The 19,398-nt window shown below is 36.8% G+C and overlaps 2 protein-coding genes across 3 annotated transcripts; both read left to right on the plus strand.

The window, feature by feature from the left end:
* Nucleotides 1–5,668, plus strand: LOC105050783 (uncharacterized). Its single transcript, XM_010930935.4, is given in 6 exon segments — nucleotides 1–116; nucleotides 119–405; nucleotides 1,484–1,898; nucleotides 1,901–3,001; nucleotides 3,004–3,241; nucleotides 5,300–5,668. Coding segments are annotated over 6 exon segments (2,289 nt in total). The 5' UTR covers nucleotides 1–82; the 3' UTR covers nucleotides 5,514–5,668.
* A 1,197-nt stretch (nucleotides 5,669–6,865) lies between these two features.
* On the plus strand, nucleotides 6,866–17,653 carry LOC105050782 (putative lipase ROG1). 2 transcript variants are annotated; one of them, XM_010930934.4, is made up of 10 exons: nucleotides 6,866–7,701; nucleotides 7,913–7,980; nucleotides 11,117–11,187; nucleotides 11,348–11,596; nucleotides 13,351–13,514; nucleotides 13,616–13,671; nucleotides 13,785–13,837; nucleotides 13,938–14,058; nucleotides 15,665–15,762; nucleotides 17,279–17,653. In XM_010930934.4, the coding sequence occupies exons 1-10, from the start codon at nucleotides 7,382–7,384 to the stop codon at nucleotides 17,348–17,350; spliced, it is 1,272 nt and encodes a 423-aa protein (XP_010929236.1). In that variant the 5' UTR covers nucleotides 6,866–7,381; the 3' UTR covers nucleotides 17,351–17,653. The 2 variants fall into 2 exon arrangements, with proteins under 2 accessions (XP_010929236.1, XP_029122115.1); XM_029266282.2 differs by lacking the exon at nucleotides 17,279–17,653 and adding an exon at nucleotides 15,507–15,562 and having other exon boundaries at nucleotides 15,665–15,764.
* The last annotated feature ends 1,745 nt before the right edge of the window (nucleotides 17,654–19,398 follow it).

A 19,398-nucleotide genomic window follows, 5' to 3' on the forward strand; every position in this document is an offset into this window, starting at 1 on the left:
GCTACAAGCGCATGGATCTCCGCGAGGGTGGGGAGGAGGCCACCGTTAGCATCCGGTAGCAGAGACACCGGATACGCTTCCAATGGCGTACGAGATCCTACTCGATCTGATCCACCGCTCCAGTCCGGCCTCCGGGTGGCGGCCGGCATGCCGTCGTACGATCCCTCCGACCCGGCGCTGCCGCCCCTCCCTTCGATCGAAGATGCGGTGGAGGCGCTCGATCCGAGCGTTCCTCCCTACTTTCGTTGCAAGCGATGCCGCGGCGGCCTCCTCCGAGGTCTCAAGTCCACGCTCTGCATCTACTGCGGCGCCGACCGGAGGAGGGAAGGCTTCTCCTACGAGATCTCCTTTAATTCCACCGTTGGCTGCCGGAAGCTTCTCGGGTCCCTCGGTCTCGATGGATCAGTGAGTGGTTTTTATTGATTTGTTGCGGAATTTTACTTCTATTTGTCTTTATGCAGTTTCTAGGGTTTCAGAATGAAGTGTTAGTCTAATTTTAGGAAGATATTGGAAAAAAAGGATTTGTACGTTCTTGAAAACCGATCAAGAGGTAAGGATAAGTTATTTAGGGTTGAATTTGTGTAATTTCGGATGGGATTGCGAGTTGGACTGAACTATCCTTTTGGCCCGTATCAAATTGATGAAAATTTAAGAGAATAATTGTTATTTCCAAGGATAAATAGGGGATTTCACGGTGTAGAAGGAAATCAAAAGTGAAGGATGAATGCTTGATTTCTGTGTAGGAGAAATGCTGGCATAAATAAATCTGCATGCCACCTAGAACGATTTAATAACATCAAGTCTTCAGAGTTTCTAAAGGTTTCAGTGTCATTTTGGATAACAGTAATTTAAAACCACAACAATTGTATTGATTCATCACCGTTATTTCTGTATGTTTTTTTTTTCCTGTAATAGGAGCGTCAATTGGCATCAAACCATATATTTTTCCCCTAATGAATGCAATGGAGATAATTTATAGGATTAAGAAGAAGAGGTGATAGTACCAGAGGATATGCTTCCATCCACCTCAAGGAGTTGATAATGTAGAAGAGGAGCAAGCTAATATTTAACCTTTTGATCATGGAGACTATATTGGTTACCTGTAAAGAAAAGAAAAGTAAGAGTTGGTGCAGTGGATACACAAGAGCGCTTTGACATCATACAGGCACTAGCATATGCGTTATTGTATTCTTCCACAAATGATTGGGAATATTTATTTGCATTCAACTGTGGAGTTTACTAGAATCTTCTGGCAGACATGCTAATATAAGAAGCTATGTTTATGACTACTTTATACTATGGATGTAAGCTATTGATTATTATTCAAAACGCAGAGGAAGATGAAAAGCTGTAAGTATATGTTGTTATTTAAAAGCGGACATAATAATAACACTTCATTATTAGTGTTCTTGCTCCAAAATTTATAATCATGAATTTCTTTGCTGAGTATTTCTTTGAGAAAATATGTTGTATTATTTTGCAGGAAGCTGTTACCTTGGACACTGAATCAAGTGATTCTAAGGGCAAGGGTACACCAAAGGATGGTTTGGTTCTATCTGATCTTTTGGACTTGAAATTGAAGTGGCCTTTAGATAAGAAGGAAGTTGATAATAGGAGTATAAACAAGGAGTCCTCTACCAATAAATATGCTTTGAACCTGTCAGGATTTGATCTTGATGATTCCTTTTCTGAACCTAAGATAGAGGCAGCTTCTGCTGCTCCTAGCCTACGCAATGAACAGATAATGCCAGAAAAGCAAAGCATAAAAACAGAATGTCATGAATTTTCTGGTTCAGATAGTATGTTTGAGAACCTTCGGTCTTCAGACACTAAAACAAGTTCTTTTAACAATAAACACAGTGAATTTGGTGATTCATTCAAAGTTTGGGAGGCTGAGTTTACACTGCCATTTCAAATATTTATGCTGCTGAATCGAAATCGGTCAAACTGTTTCAGGATTCTTCTGATACTGAATCTCTTACTATGCTAAGGCCTCAGGCCACTATCAGCCAGCAGACAGATCTACAACATGATATAAGCAGCAAAGATAATGCAGGAAAATTTACAAGCGATGCAGGTGAATCGTCCTCAACTAATAACTGGATTCCGGATGATTTTTGGCCTATGAAAACTGGGGAAGTAAGTAAATCTGATCAATTGAGGAGCAATGGTGAAATTAATATTGGTGAACTGAACAATAACGTAAATGATATGCCAGACCACCAGGTTCAAGATGATCTATGGCCTGCAAGCAGCACAAAGGAAACTGAAAATACTAAAAGCATAAGTGATAATGATGATTCATTTGCTGATTGGCAATATTTCACTAGCTCAGTTAAGGCACAGGGAAATTCATCAAATTTGGGGATGCCAACTGAGCCCAGATTGTTTGAGGTACCGTCAGAAACAAAATCTGTGGCTCTATGGACTCCAAGCGGCACACAGGAGTCTGATAATACAAAAAACTTAGATGTTAAGAATGATCTATTTGATGATTGGCGAGGTTTTCCTAGCTCGAGTGAAGCACAGGCAAGTTTATCAACTTCAGGGCCACAAGCTGAGGCCACATTGATTGAGCATCCTTCAGAAACAAAATCAGTGGATTTATGGTCTACAAGCATTACAAAGGAGTCTGATGACACTAAAATCCTATATGGCAAGGATGACTCTGATGACTGGCAAGGCTTTACTAGCTCGAGTGAAGCAGTAGGAAGTTTATCGAATTTAGTAGCAAAAACTGGGGCCACATTGTTTGAGCATCCTTCAGAAACAAATTCATTGGGTCTCTGGCCTACAAGCAGCACAAAGGAGTCTGACAATATTAAAAACATGGATGGTAATGATGACTTGTTTGATGGTTGGCAAGGAAGTTTATCAAATTCAGCGGCACAAACTGGGGCAACATTTCTGGAGCATCCATCAAAAATAATGTCAGTGGACCTATGGTCTAAAAGCAGCACAATGGACTCCGACAAAGCTAATGCCATAAATGGTAATGATGACTATTTGATGATCGGCAAGGTCTTAGCAGGTTGGGTGAAATGAAGGGGAGTTTATTGAATTCAAGGTCTCAAATGGGAGATGCATCACATGCGCATCCTTCAGATGCTAAGTCAGCAGATCTACAAGATATGGAGTTTGGCAGCTTCTTGCATTCAGACTCCTTTTCCAAAACCCCTGGCGGTCAAGAAGGTTCTAATAAGGCAAACAGTCTGCAGTTATATGCATCAATTTCCAATAGGTACATGTTGAATGTTCATTTGGTTATTGGTTACAAATTAATTTTTCTATGATGTTTACATTGAAGAAGTTTGGAAGGGGAAAAAAAATCCTAGCTCAGCTGTTCATCAATGTTCATCTCAAGCATGGGACTTTGTTGAAAAAGATATAAAATGACTTGTAATGTTTTTTATTTAGACAAGAATACACATTACGTTGTAAGTATCTTCAACTGGTGTACATTTTGATTATTATGTTTTCAACACATAATGTAAAGTTGGTGTATTTGATTGTGGTAGGCAGTGTAGTGTCTAATTTCAACTTCTTTTAGGAAGTTAATATGAGTACTAGTTGAAATATTAACTAATATGAAGATACGTTGATCAATTAAAATTCTCACCATATAATGAGGATTGAGAGCTTGAGTTTTGTTATTTGAGAAACATACATGTTGAAGAACAACAGCTACTGAACACCCATGAAGAATGGTGGCTCTAAAATACAATTTTATGGATATCAGTGTGCATGCTGGTTTATGTATTTCATGTAATCGGATCTCATTCAACAGTTTTTTTGGCTTACTTTATTTGCTGTAGCTGCCTACAAGTGGCAGGCAACATAGGCTAGTGCATGTATGTCAGGTCACGACTTTAATTGGTCAACCCAAAAAATGAACACTCCTTTTCCTTTTTGGTTCGTTCCCCCCTTCTCATTTTTTCTGTCTTCCTTATTTTTTCCTCCTTTTAATTTAAATCACCTTTCCTCTTTTCAATTTAAGTCACCTTTATTGGAATATCATCTTTCCTGTACTCTTGTTAATAATCCTTCATTTTGTTGTTGCAGATTTGGAGCAAATTAGCTGTTCACATGTACTATTAGGTCCAATTTCATCAGCATTGTGCAGGGATAGAGTGTTCACATTGTTTGCACTTAATTATATATGAATATGTCATCAACATTATGTCAGTAAAATAAAATGTTCATAGGTATATTTAATGATATCTAAAGAGAAGTAACTTTAGGTTTTTGGGAATTGGGATATCTTTACAGCTCCCTAATCTAAGGTTGATAACTACAGTCCTGATTTTTTTTATTGCTTGATCTTCTTGGAGTGAAGCCATTTTGTGAAAAAAAAAAAAAAATCTTAGATGTGCCAGTATGGGATTTCTTTTGCTTAAACATTCCAAATTTTAGTGTGCCATACTATTATCAATGGCAACCAAAAAAAACCGCTCCATTACCCAGGTGAATGCTTAGGCAACTACCTGCATCATCTTGAGCCCAAGAAGCCACCTAGTTGTATGGATCTTGTGTAGATAAATACTGTACAATAAGTCACACTAACCTGCAATCATGAGTCATGACACTTTTATATGCACATTTAAACTTAATTATGAGCCTAAAAGTTATTATTCTTGTGATGATTAATTATTTGTTTGATAATGTATAAGCTAGTTAAGTTTTTACTTCTTTTTATAACAATAAAGTCCATTGGGAAGAGAAGAAAATGCTAGAGGAATGAGTCCAAATTCTTTAAAAGTTGTAAGGAAAAGCAGGAGACTGACATGGAAAGGGGAAACAAAAACATTTACAAGTGGGTCATCCACATGGATCACGCTCTGAACAAATAAGTAGCTTATTTATATACAAGCAAAAACCTCCAAACAACAATGACCGGTGGCATCTTCATTTCCTGTTCTTTTATACTTCCACCAAATGGTATGATATGTCAATAGGAGTCAGCAATAATATTCTCATTTCCCAGTTTCACTGAATGTTGCTAATACTCTTGTTATTACATGCAGTTATCTTCCATTCCTTTTTGTATATCAGTTACATCTGTCTTTGTTCGGTAACAAGTAATTTTCTTTTATCATTTGAATTCCTTTTAGTTGGTACCGAGGGTAGTATTAGATTTTGGGAATATGTCATGCTGGATTATGTTTTCATTTCTGTTCTAGCTTTTGCAACATAAGGCTACAAATTTAAAGGAGAGTTTGAAATTATCCCTTGTATATTGTTTGAGTAAATTGAGACCGCATAAATTTCTTTTTCTCATACCCACTGCTTTTGCTTGCAGGATGGGTGCAGTGCATGAGACATTTGGTGTGGATTCTCATTCTACAGTGCAGGAGGCCAGTGACATTAATAAGAATTCTACTGCTGCTTTAAATCCAGAATCCGCGAATTCAAAAGTTGAAATGCTGTTATCTCAGATGCATGACCTCTCTTTTATGCTTGAGAACGACCTTTCATTTCCGGAGAAGATTGAGAGGGCTGACTCAAATTCCTGAACTCAAATTCAGGTTCCAGTTAAGGTTGACAATATTTTCATGGTCTGGTAAACCCCAGTCCTATCTTTCCTGAGGCATATCATTGGCAATTTTCAAGTGTTTTATCCGGTAAGAATTGTGAGAAGTTTGAAAGTAGAAGGAACGAAATTGCTGCATTTCTGTCATGAGTCAGCGTGCTTGCCCTTTTTATATCCTACCCAACTGTGTAGGAGACGCGGGTCTGAAGTCTTTGCCTTGTATCATCGAGACTTTTGATGGGTAGAAAGCCTCAGCTTGGAGAAATTTTTCCATACACTGCATGCATCACGTGGCTGTGCACATTATCAATCACAGCTGCTCATTCATATAGTGGCGCACCAAGATGCATACTTAATGAATGGAATGAGCGGTTATGATTGACACAGTGTAGGGAATAATTTCTCCAAAGCTCGACTGCCTTGATCATGTGGTAGCTGACATTGAAGCTTTACATATTGGATCCAGGTCAGGGGAGACTGAGTGTGTGCATCTAGTAACAAGATGCACCACCAGCTGGAGCAGTGCATTGTCCTGTGTGCTTGGAAGGCCAATGGCACTGGTCATTCACAGGCAGACTATAGTCAGGATATCCTTCGAATTATTAGACGTCCTTTACATCGTGACAATTTTGGGGATTATCCAGATAATTTGCAGACGGCATGTTGTCGTTCATGCTTTTGTTGGATTCTCTGCTAATGTCATCATCTATTCGCTGTCCACTCCATTCCAAATCTTCTCTGTCGCAAACTCTGTATTCTGAGCTTGAATCCATGGGCAGCAAGTCAGCAACCTGGGATTTTATTAGTGGGATAAGATAGCTGTTTCACATCCAAGGGTAACTGACAGTGTGTTGTTCTGTGGCCCGTTCAATCTGGTTAGTGTGTTGGTCACGACCCAAAGTTGATACGAAATCTTCAGATACCAGGTTTTGGTCTTACAGTTGCTTCCATTGAAACCTTCCTCTGGATGTGAAGAAAGGCTAAACGTCCACCAAGACACTATCAAAAGCTAAGAATGGTCTCCGCACCTCCCAATGCGATTGAAGGAGTTGTGATCAAACATAAGAGGTTCCATCCAATACAGAGCTTGGATTAAAGACAAATGAGCCTGTTTCAACACATTGTAAAAAAAAAAAAAAATCTTTAATTTGAGTTTCATAAAACCATCTAATTTGTTCTGGAATGGTTCTTGTGAGATCATGGTACAGGTGACATGTAAATCAAACCACTCTGCATATGAGCACGACTTAGTGTCAGGTATGTTTGAACATATTTACTTCCTGAGACGTCTCCGATAATATTTCAACATACTATGCTCGTGCAAAATTATATAGAGACGTTTGGTTCCCCTCGCCAAACACAAAAAAGAGCCGTTGCGACCACTAGCCACCACGTTTGACGTGCCTTGTACGCTAACTATCTACGAAGCCGATGTCTTCAGAATAAACGTGGCGTCCATCACTGCCGAAGATCACGCCAAATGCCCGCCGGTCTCCTGCTGCATATCTTGCTTCGTATCTCTGTTAGGAGGTGCGCCCATGTCGGAGCCGGACGAATCTGACACCGGCAGAATTAATTGACGAATCGAGCCGCCGTCACACCGCGAAAAGCCCCGCCGATTAAAAAAAAAAAAAAAAATCATGCCCCCCTCTCCCTCCCTCTATTATTAATTATTTTACTCCAGGAGGAAAGGAAATGAAGAACCAGTATTTGATTCATAATTCCCCGTCGGGGTTGGGATTTTTCTAGGGTTTGGAGCCCGATCCAGCCCTCCGATGCGCTCTCCTCTTTCTCGCCTCCATTACTCCGTCTGTTGAATTCTTGGGAGCTTTCGAACTCAGCAGGCTACTGATGCTCGCCGCGGACTCGATGCTGGGGACTGCGAAGTCTGGCGTGGGCATCCCCGGGGGCATCCGGATCCGGTACCGCAGGGGAATGGCTTGCGTCAAGCAAGGTTTTCGGCAGCGGTCAGCTCGAGAACCAAGAAAAGGGGGAGGGAAGGTGGATTTCTTCCGGTGGATGAGCTGCTTCAAGGATCCCATGGGGAAGGTCAAGAAGGTGGAGGTGGAGACCGTCCACGGCGGGGAGGACCTCTGGGATGTGGCTTCCACGGCCGAGCGTGGGAGTTTCCCGGAGCATCTAGTCATAATGGTCAATGGCTTGATTGGAAGGTACTTGATCATCTTTCCTCTCCTCTGAGCTCTGTGGCTCCCTTATTCAACTATTTTATATGGATAGTTTCTACTATTTCTTCTTGGTATGTTGGTCATGTTATTATTTAATGATTTTGTGCTATAAAGAAACCCAGAGATATTCTGTATTGGATTTGATGACAAGACTTGCTAATTGTCACCGCTAACCCCTTCGTCTGCTTGATTATAGTGCTGAAGATTGGAGATTTGCAGCAGAGCAGTTCGTGAAAAAGCTTCCAAATAGAGTAATCGTCCATCGTGAGTTTTGCTCGCATCCCTAGTCTCCGGGATTCTTTCGAAAAATTTGCAGTCGTCCATAATTCATCTTGAAAGAATGATTCCATTATCAAGTTTTAAATTTGTCGGTATTAGATGTTATTGTGTCATGGTACATCTTTTATAAGCAGTATGAGTCAACAATCAGATGTGAATTCATACAATACACGGTAGGCAAATTGTGAAAATCAAGGATACTAATCAAGAAACAAATAAGCAAAAAATTGATTGATTTAGGGTGGTTGCTCTATCTGAATTGGCAAAAAATAGATGCCTCAATATAAGGTAAATAGCTATTGGAATCATTAAATGCACATAAGCACAAATTATGTGAAGAGCCTGTATATTTTTCTTAATATGCCTGGCGTGTTACGTTGCAAAATTTAGGATTAGTCTGGTTGCATCACAAGAGGGTTGAAAATTTGTTTTTGGTTTCGGCCAAGCCAAATGAGTTTTGGTTTCTGTAGGTTCAGTTCGAGGTTCAAATTTTTGGTCCAAAGTACAAGGAAAAGGAAAATGGAAAAAAATATACAAAAAGAAAGAAAATTGTGGAAGGTATTTTGGATACCATTTCAGATTATATCATGTTCTATACAGTTTTTCATGCTTTGACACCTTCAAACTTCTCAAATATGTAGCAATTATCCAAGAAAACTTTAAAATTCTAGCCAAGTAGAAGAAAGTTTATAGAAATAGCACACGTTAGATTACATACCATTTTAAAATCCTATGTTATTTGTTCAGAATTCTAAACGCAAGATAAATACATAATTTTGAAACATTAATTTTTTTTTAAAAACATTTTTATAAAAATATGTCCTAGTTTGTGAGTTTCAATGTGTTATGATACTTAAGAAATGTAAGCAACGTGTATAAGATTTGGATCAGCTTCAGCTAAGACTGCTCCATAATTGACCGAAATTTTTGGTTTTGGCAGATTTTGCTTAGTTTTGGCCATCTTTGACAGAGTTTTAGCAGTTTTGACTAACTGACTGAAATTGATATCTCTTTCTATTTCTCACTTTTATATGTTTTATATTTCTAAATATTTTCTAGGATTTGTTATAATGATTCAATATCACAATTATCTATGTATCTAATGTTTTAATTAATGTTTTTTGACCAAGCTTTATTACTATGATTGGAGGAATACAATCGTTATTTCTGTCTTTACTAATTAGAAAGTGCCTTTTATTTTCTATGATTCTTTTTCTACTTAAATTCTTTTCTTTAAGAATAAAATGATATTTTAAAATGAAATAGTGAAATAAAATGGATTTGTATTTGGATTGATCTATTCTTGCTTAATTGATTATTAAAATGGAATACGATGAAAAGCATAACCACTTATCTGTATGTAGCCACCTTTGATGTTATTCCAACTTTCTCCGTACCTTCCCTCATATAACCTGAGATCTTTCCCTCCATTTCTTATCACCTTCAACATGAAAACTAAAGTACCTCTCCTTACTTGAGCCTGATAGGATCTTTGTTCTATATTCTTTTGTTCTTAATTTGTGCAACTCCTACAACTCTAATATATTCATTTCTTATTTTATGTTTTCTGGTTTTACCATAATTTATCTTAACATTCGCATTTGTATTATACTCAACTTGTTTTCATGTTTTTTTTTTTTTTTTATTGCCAAGCCTCTGAACTACACAATGTGGTAGGTGCTATTATTGTTCTATGAAATTTGCCTTTTAAGTTTTTAAATATACACCTATCACATAATATTTCAGATGCACCATTCCATTTCATCCAACCAAATATACTTCTATTACATGTATCTTCATCTATCTTAGATAATGAAAATAGTTACTTTTCATATCTGTTGGTCATCAATCTTAATTGTTATCATATCTTCATTTGCATTTTCACTAAATTTGCATTCCATATATCTTTTTTTTTTAAAACTAATCTTTGAGCTCTTACTCCCTAAAATTTTCCTCCATAAGTTCAATTTAACATTTAATCCACTATATTCATCAATCAACACTATATTGTTTGTAAATAACATACACTGTGATATATCTTCCTAAATATTAGCAGTCAGTTCATCCATAATTACTTATCTTCTGTCTCTTCACTTGATCTTCTCTCTCTGCCTTTTCTCCCTCCCATTCTCTCTCTACCCTTTCTCCTTCCCATTCTCTCTCTCTCTCTCTCTCTCTCTCTCTCTCTCTCGGCCCCCTCCCTCTCTGACTCTCCCATCTCCCTCACAATCTCTCTTTGCCCTTTCTCCTCCCCCCCCTCTCTCTCCCTCTCCTAGTCTCCCTCACAATCTCACTTCCTCATCTTCCCCTCCCAATCTACCTCTCCTCCGAGTCCTTTCTCTCTCCCCCCCTCCCCCCCTCTCTCCCTCCCCTTTCGTTTTGTGCCAGAGTCTGGAGGAGAAGCTCGAGCCTAGATCCAGGCTAGCCATTCAAGCTTCGAGCCAAGGTTGGATTTAGTCTCAAGTCGGGCTGGAATTTTGGAAGAAATTTTGGGCCTCGGCTTGCCCTGGAGCTCAAATTTTTTTGGACTAGGCCCAGGCTGCATAGAAAAATGACTTAATGTGGTCCAATTCCTGCCCTAATTCTAAGTATATGTTGTATAGCCTATAGGGATATATTTTCTTGTATCTTTTGAGCAATTAAAAATCCTCACTTAGAGAATTTTTGTCGTTCAACCATTCCTTAAGCCACTGTTCATTTGTCCTTGAGTCATCAGTTCATGTCTCATTCTATATGTACTCCCTTCTGTGAAGAATGTAGCCCCATAGATTTATTTTTCTGAGACTAAGAGAAAACAGAAATTCATAAAGCCAATATGAGAGTGTATTTGTTAGTGGTACTTGGATTTGAGAAGGGAGAGAATGAATTAGATGGATTCACAAATTTCTAAAGGAAATTAAAAAGTCAAAAGACAAGGGCCCTCCTTCACCTTATATTATTAGATTGTTGTAACTGGGTTTTCTAACATCTTCTCCTATTTACCTTGGATAAGAAAAAGGAAAAAGAATGGCCCCGGTATACTGTTCTATCTAGTGTTGTATGAGGCTAAAATGTAAGAGGTGGCTTTTTTGCTCCTTTTCATTTATTAGCAAATGACTTCAACATAATCTTTGTCAAGCAGGCAGTGAGTGTAATACTTCGAGATTGACATTTGATGGAGTTGATTTGATGGGTGAGAGGCTAGCAGAAGAGGTAATTTAGTTAATAAAGTATCTTGTTTTACATCTTTTCCTTCCTGTTTAATATTTTCTGGGCTTATATATTTGCTCTTCACATTTCTTGAGTTTTATGTTGGAAGGAAATTTTGACTTCATGAAGGAAGTGTGCGTGTGAACCTGATGTTCTAATGTAGGTCCGATCAGTTGTTAGGCAAAGAGGTGGTGTACAGAAGATCTCATTTGTCGCTCATTCATTGGGTGGCCTGATAGCCAGATATGCTATTGGAAGGCTGTATGAGCCTATTACTGAAGTGGAGCCTCTTGCTGGTGCTAAGAACCAATTTGATGAAGATGGCAGTTTGGAAGGTAGAATAGCTGGGTTGGAACCTATGAATTTCATAACATTTGCCTCACCCCATCTAGGTTCCAGGGGGCATAAACAGGTACAAATTGATTTATAGTTTCTTGATCCAAGTGTGCTTTTTTAAGCTGTGAAAAACACATGGATTTTAAACTGATACTGTTACGGGTGTCAGGATGTTGAAACCATCTGTGCCAACCATATTGGTGCATACTGACAGTACCATATTGACCTTACCATACTGATTGTACCAGTTGCTGATAGTTTTTATTCTTTTTGATACCATTGGTTTTGTTATGTATTGTCAGTATTGATACAATAATAATATTGTGTCATTCCTGTGGAAAAGTGGTATGTGATTTGGTACGACTATTTGAAACCCTCAAAAATACTGTCTTTGAACACATATTTCTGGTGCTTAGTCTAGAATGCCATTGTGGATTCAAAGAAACAGGGTAAAAGGAGCACATATGCAACTTGTAGGCTGATTGTAGCATGCGTGGTTTCTTTGGAAGTAAATCAAAACGGTTGAGAAATAAAAATAGAATATGATAGTAAATCCTAATAGCAAATTCATATGGGTGCTATAGCTTCATTGTTCTATCATTACATATATTTGATAAGTGAAATTGTCCTAAATAATACCTTGATTGCGGAAACATTCGACATATCTTGTCTGGCATCATCAACAATCTCATTTCTCTATTGATGTGCTTGAAGTATCAGAGATGATGCATCCTATGTACTCTAATGAAATTCTCATCCACAGGCCTTTTTCTTTTAGAGCATGGAATATATTTTTATTAGATTTGTGTTAGTTTTCTGAGACCGGGATTTAATACCTTTCCGTCAAAAGATTTTGAGAGCACTAATTTTGCAAATACTCACATTAACTCTCCAGTTATCTGCCATTAGTACTTGGTCTTACTTGGTAAGGAAGCTTGCAACAAACAATCAATTCGCTCAGAAGCTGAGGGAATAAGGCATTAACCCTATAAGTTAATCAAAAACAAACCTTATCTCATCTCTTCAGAGTTTCTGTGATCTGACTATATATATCGAGAATATGATAGTAAGATGACTTTAAATTCTTTCTATATATATTTTAGTAGCAATTTTTTTGGTCATCTAGCAACAATTGGATGGAAGAAATAATATGTTTTAGTTGAATTACTTATTTTGCTGCATAACATAACCCCCCATCACTGCTCCTCAACACAAAAAAATAAAAAATGAGGCCTTAAAAGGTTTGGTTGAAAGCCCCTCACCTAAAGCTGCTTTGGCCAGGATTTGGCACCAGAACCTAGAGTGTTGTTGTTAGGTTGATCACCAGTCTTAAAATTCGGTCAATCGCTCCATGGGCTTTCTCAAGTTTTGGGTTGTGCTCATAGCCAACTTAATATTTGATGGGAGAAGGCTTGGATAATGAAGTAATTAGTATTGCTACCATTATCAAAATTAGTTACTAACTTATAGTTGCCTTAAGTATGGAAAAGTAATCATCACTTATTTTCCCCTTAACCATAACCATAGCCGTTACACCAAAATGGTTATGATAATTTCCCCTAATCCACTGATTGTCACACCAAAATAATATATTGTTCTGATGCTGTAGCTGTTAGTGAAGTGTTTGCTCTTGTTCTTGTAACTTTGGCAAGTATTGGTGTTTTTCCCTTTTATATTTGCATGATGTTTGGAGATTTTGCATTGCTCCTCTACATTAGCAGTGCCCCTTTCGCAACTTCCCAAACTCATTGTTGTCAATAATTTTCTAGCTTTTAAATCAGAGTCTCATAATCAGAATGTTCTTCCCTGTGCCTATGTCATTTTCACCAGATTCCTTTCCTTTGTGGTCTTCCTTTTTTGGAGCAAAGGGCATCCGAAACTGCACATTTGATAGTTGGCAGGACTGGAAAGCATCTATTTCTTACAGATAATGATGATGGAAAGCCTCCACTTCTCCTTCGAATGGTTGATGATTGCGATGATATAAAGTTTAGGTTTGATTCTCTGATTCTTTCTTTCGTTCCAATATCTGTTAAGCCTGGGCTGTTCAGACTGATGATAAAACACGCATGTACATTATTGTTCCCTTGTGCAGGTCAGCCTTGCGCTCTTTCAAGCGCTGTGTTGCCTATGCCAATGCAAATTATGACCGTATCCTGTTAGTGTTCATTTGTTATGACATATTTATCCAATTTCATGATTTTCCTTTTGGTAATGCTGTAGTCATTAGATTTGATATCATTTGCATTTAACTGGATAAAAAGATATTGTAGGATGGAGAACATCATCGATTCGCCGTCAACATGAATTACCAAAAGTATGGATCGACATCTTCTGATCCGTCTGGACATAAATTAGACTATTTTAGTCATAAAAATTTCTTGCTCTTACTACCCTTGATTTCTCCATGTACACAGCATCACCTTCTTGTAAAGGATGAGAAGTATCCACATATAGTTTTTGTGGATAAAGGAAATACAGAAATCAAACATAATGAAGTATTGGTTGATCTGAATGCTCAACAATATGACCTGGAAGGTATCTCGATAAAATAATCATTAGTTCTTTTGTAGTTGTCATAAATTTATTGTTAGTTGAATTTAAATTGAAGAATATGCCAAAAATACATCATGTTAAAAATATGTTTGCTCTTTTTTTTTTTTTAAATTTATTTTTTGCCCTTCTTCCTTTGTGAAGTGAAAGTGGCACTAGCATTGTTGGTTGGGAGAATATGTTTGGTCTCTTGACTGGGTTTAATTAATACTGTCTCGAGAACTTTAATCTCACGATTACTGAGGTTCCAGATTGTTAATTCAAGATGCACATTGGCCTGAAATAGTCCTTGAACCAAAACATGTGGATTTTCCCATAAAAGTTCACCCTTTTTTGGCTGGTATTCGCTGGTTAGGTGCCACAAGGCTTTCAAACACATTGTCAGCAAGTCCCAGCATGGTGTGCAAGCATATGTAGTAAAACCTGATTTCTTATTAGGCATATCAAAAAGGACAGTGAGATGGGGGACAGTTTTCTTGACACATTAATAATGCTGGTTTTCTCCTCTTTTAGAGGTTAGTATCACATGCTAGTTTTCATTTTTATATTCTTGTCACTCAGCAGAACAGATTATCATGCTTCATAAATCAATGCCTAACTTTGATGAGATGAGATTCTAGAACTAATATTATCAATTATTAGAGAGGTTTCGACTAGTTATTGAGCCTTAAGCCCCTATGAAGCATGGATATGGATGTAAGACACTAGCACAAATTGATATAGATATTCTGGTCCAAGAAAACTTGAAATTATGATACAGTTTGGTTGGCTAGAACATTAAATATGCATATGGTTTACATACATATGAAAAAAAAAAGGGAGCATCAGCTGGTTGTCACAATGATTAGTTCATACTACCAATAACATCAACAATCACAAACTTTATTAGCTACTTGCTGTTGCAATCCATGGACCATAATTCATGCCCCATACCATAACAATAATACAATAGATTCTAAAATTAACCATCCATAATAATATCCCTAAATGGATCCAAGAAGTATCTCAGGCATATCCAAGAAGCAACCGGAGCCTTTTCTTCAGTTTCCACAATAAGATACTTTAGATAAGCAGCTGACACATGCCATAGCTGTGTCTGATGCAGATTAGTATCGAAAATGTGTCTGATATGATCATGGCACACTGCATGCTAGCCTCATATTTATTTAGTCATATAGGAGGAGAAGCATTATAGAAGAAATAAGAAATTATCTGTGGTACACAACTTGTGAATCAACTTTTATTCCTAAATGACCAGTTTGAAATATTGTGTGCCTAGTGAAACTTTATGTGCAAATGGGTCATGTATTTTTATGTTGACAACATGTGCTTAATCCTTTAGCACATTGACCCTGTATTCATGTACAGAGATGTGGCCAGTCATGGGATATTGATTTAATAACCTTTGTTTCCTGGTGTTAACATCACTTCAGATGCATCTAGCTTGTGGACTTAAGGCTATGAGTTACAGGAGTATATCTTCTGATATGTATGTCTTGACCCTAGGAGAATTTTGGAATGAATTAGACCTTGCAAAACTGCTTTTCTTATGCTTCATCACCAGTTCCAATGAATAATCTGTCATGTGCAGAGGAGATGATTAGAGGTCTTACACAAGTATCTTGGGAGCGTGTGGATGTAAGCTTTCAGAAAAGTAGGCAAAGATACATTGCGCATAATACCATCCAGGCAAGTGTTCTGGTCTTTGTAAATTTGCAAAAAAAATAATCGCAACTAATTTTTGTTCTAAGATACGTTTTTTATTTTTATTTTTTTATTTTTATTTTTTTTGGTGTAATGATAGTTATGATCTTCAGACATGACCTTTGCTTTTTAACTGGTAATCTGACAAAGTACTTTCTTTTGCATGGCCTCCTGTACAATCAGTTATACACGTAGCCCTCCGGGTATCCATAACCCCTCATTACCTTGGTGATGTCAAAAACCTAGGTCACTTGGTACAACAACCAAAGTCTTAACCAGCTTGGTCAGCTGGCACCTTTACTATTTTTAGCTTTTTGTGATGATTGAAACTCGAAACTCCTAGAACTCTTTTTAGTACCATTTTCTCTTATTTGTTTTCTAAATTTGACAATTAGCTAAAAATTGCTGATTTAGAAAGCTGACTTCTGATTGCACATTTTCATGTCTGTTCCTTATTCTGAAAAGAAATGATTGAAAGAAATAAGAGTCTGATTTCCCTTATAATATATTAAGTGGAATCATGATATGCAGAACAACCTTTTGGTGGTGTAGATACATCATTATTGCCTGACACATTATATACGCTTCAATTTCTTGAATTATAGTCTTATTAACACTGGTAATCACATTGCTTAGATATATACACTTAATTTGTGCCATTGCCCTCATTATAACGGTAGTCACATGTGCATCTTCCTAGACCAAGTTATCCAAATATGACTAACTAGGTTTTGTACAACCAGTTAAAATGGCTAAGCATTACCAATTCATTTAAGCAGTCTGTTTAAACATCAAGCATCATTTAGTCTGCTTAGCTATGTGGGTGTTACATGTTTGAATGGCTATAGGATAAGGTTATCATTTTGTAATGATCTAGGGCATAACTTGAACAGTAGTGAGTACATTGTTTAATATAATTTTTTTATTTGTTAAATTGTCAAAACACAAACGCTTATATTGTCCAACATGATGGAGCAATTAGGTTTAAATATGTTATTTGACTTCTTTCAAGTTATTTCATACCGTTGCTTTGTTACATGTGGATATCATGTGTGAGCTGTTCTAGTAGTCATGAATACAGAAAGGCCTCACTCCTTCAACTGCCTGACCCCACCTTGCATGCCCCCTCCATCCTCTTCACTTGAGGTGTTCTTTTTACTGTAGTACTTCATTTTTTACCTCGGCATCCAAATATTCTCTTTTTTTCTAAGTCATCCTTTGCGTTTATTTACCCTTAATACTTTTTCTCTTCTAGGGCTACTAATCCTATGTTTGTGGAAAAGTAGCTTACAATTAATTAAGGCATTACATGTAATAATTCATTAATTTTATTGCTTTATTGAAATATTGCTTAACTATTTTGGCTAGGATGTTCTTGCATAACTTGTCATGTTTGCTACCCATCTGACGTGTACCTTTGAGTGGTAACACGGCATTTACAACATCTATTGCCTTTTGACTGTTCTGTTTTAATAATTTATCCATTTTTCAAAATATCCAGGTGAAAAGCTACTGGTTGAACTCTGATGGTGCAGATGTGGTCTTCCATATGATCGATAATTTTCTTATCTAGTCCTCTGACAAATTTTGTGGTTCTCGATTGGCAGGCCACAAACTCATTCCAGTGTGTGGAACACTGATGCAGGTACATTTATTCTAAAAAGCTCAAGCTTGTAGATAACTAATTGTCCTTTGCGTATTGGTTGCGCCATTTTGATTTGTTTGTAATTCTTTTGACGTGCATTCATACACCACCCAGGGAGTCTGCTAACAAGAAATTGTAGATTTTCTTAGTAGGTGGATTGTCTTGTAATAGAATTCTTCATTTTATACCTTAGGAAGAAATTTCCTACAAGGGCCTCCGGTTCCCTTAAAAGCTATTTTGTTTTGTTTTATTTAATACCGCCGTTGTCATGTGGATGCTGGGGGAGGCTTTAACCTAATGGCAAATTCTTTGTGCACCACGGGGGGCGTAAAAAATCTGACGTGGAGTGTACTGTCTTATCCGATTGATCGGCATAGTCATCATTTTTTAATGCATATTTAATATCTGCAGATCGATTTTTTCATTTAAAAATTTTATGCGATGAAAATATTTTTATTTTTTGATAAAATTATGATATTTTATATTCATATTATGATATTTTACATTCAGAAAGTCATAATTTTTATCCACAGGATGTTATAATATATATAATGCAAGATATCATAATTTTTTTTAAAAAATAAAAATATTTTCGTCATTCAAAATTATCAAACAAAAAAGTCGATCTGTAGAGATATTAAATACGTATTGAAAAATAGCTGGGCAAAAATATTTTTTTCATATTATGATATTTTGAGTTATATTATGACATTTTGGGTTATAATATATTACGGGATGTCATAATTTTTTTTTTAAGGGCAGAAGTATTTTTATCATATAAAATTTTTAAATAAAAAAATCGATCTTCAAGTATTAAATGCGTATTAGAAAATGATGATTACGTAGGTCAATTGGATAAGATGGTGTGTTTCACATCGAATTTTTTATACCGTTTGTGCTGCATAAAGAATTTCTCTTGACCTAATATATCTGTACGCTGGCAAGGAGGATGTGCTATTGAAGGTGTGGGGCCTATATTCATATAAGAACGGTAGCCTGGTTATATAGTTGTGCATTCACGCCGTTCGCAGGTTTTCTTTTGCATCTTCCCTCCCTCCCCCAACCTTTTTTTTTTTTTTCCTTTTCTTTCCGGGTGGTGAGCCTCTTAAGACCTTTTGCCTGAAGTGGAACCGGGGGAACAAAATAATTGCCTTTAGAAATTCCCCGGGAAACAAAATAGTTGTATTTTGAAAATCCAAAATTGAAAAGATTGTTTTAGCCAAAATAATCTACCATGACAAGATGAGCTATATACTCATGCATGCACGCACATGCCCCCACCTACACGCTCATGCATGCATCCAAAATTATTGAAATGCGGCAATATGTCACTCGTATCAATGATCTGAATTGTTATATGTGATTTACTATATCTAAATTATTGATATCTAAAAATTCATATGGTTTAAAAATTTTTAATTTATGCCTTGAGTGGTCAAAGGGATAGGTATTATTTTGTGCTATTTAAATTGTTCATTTCTTGACTATTTAATGTATATACTATGGATCTCTAATAAAATGATTTTTTAATGGACAAGTATTTTGAAAATAGTAAATCATATTCACTGAGTCGCATTGTTGATGTTAGATCCTCATTTAATCTCGATCTAACTAAATTTAGTAGAGATCCATTGGAGTATCGTAAATTTTGCTTGCTCTCTCTCTCTCTCTATATATATACACACACATATATGTACGTATGTATATATATTTGTATATAAATATATATATGTATCTATGTGTGTGTACATGCATACGCTTCTCTCTACCTTCGACCTGAAGGATAGCTGAGTAAATTTAGGTTTCTTTCTAGAGGTGTGATGCGTGAATCAATTTGGTTGTTTTTAAGAAGGCAAATTTTTTATGTACTACGGATGGTGTAGAAAATCAGATATGGAGTCCATTGTTTTGTTCGATTGGTCTACGTAATCATCATTTTTTAATATATATTTAATATCTGAAAATTAATTTTTTTA

Source organism: Elaeis guineensis, chromosome 8 (genome assembly GCF_000442705.2).
Source record: "Elaeis guineensis isolate ETL-2024a chromosome 8, EG11, whole genome shotgun sequence".
Lineage (NCBI taxonomy): Eukaryota > Viridiplantae > Streptophyta > Magnoliopsida > Arecales > Arecaceae > Elaeis > Elaeis guineensis.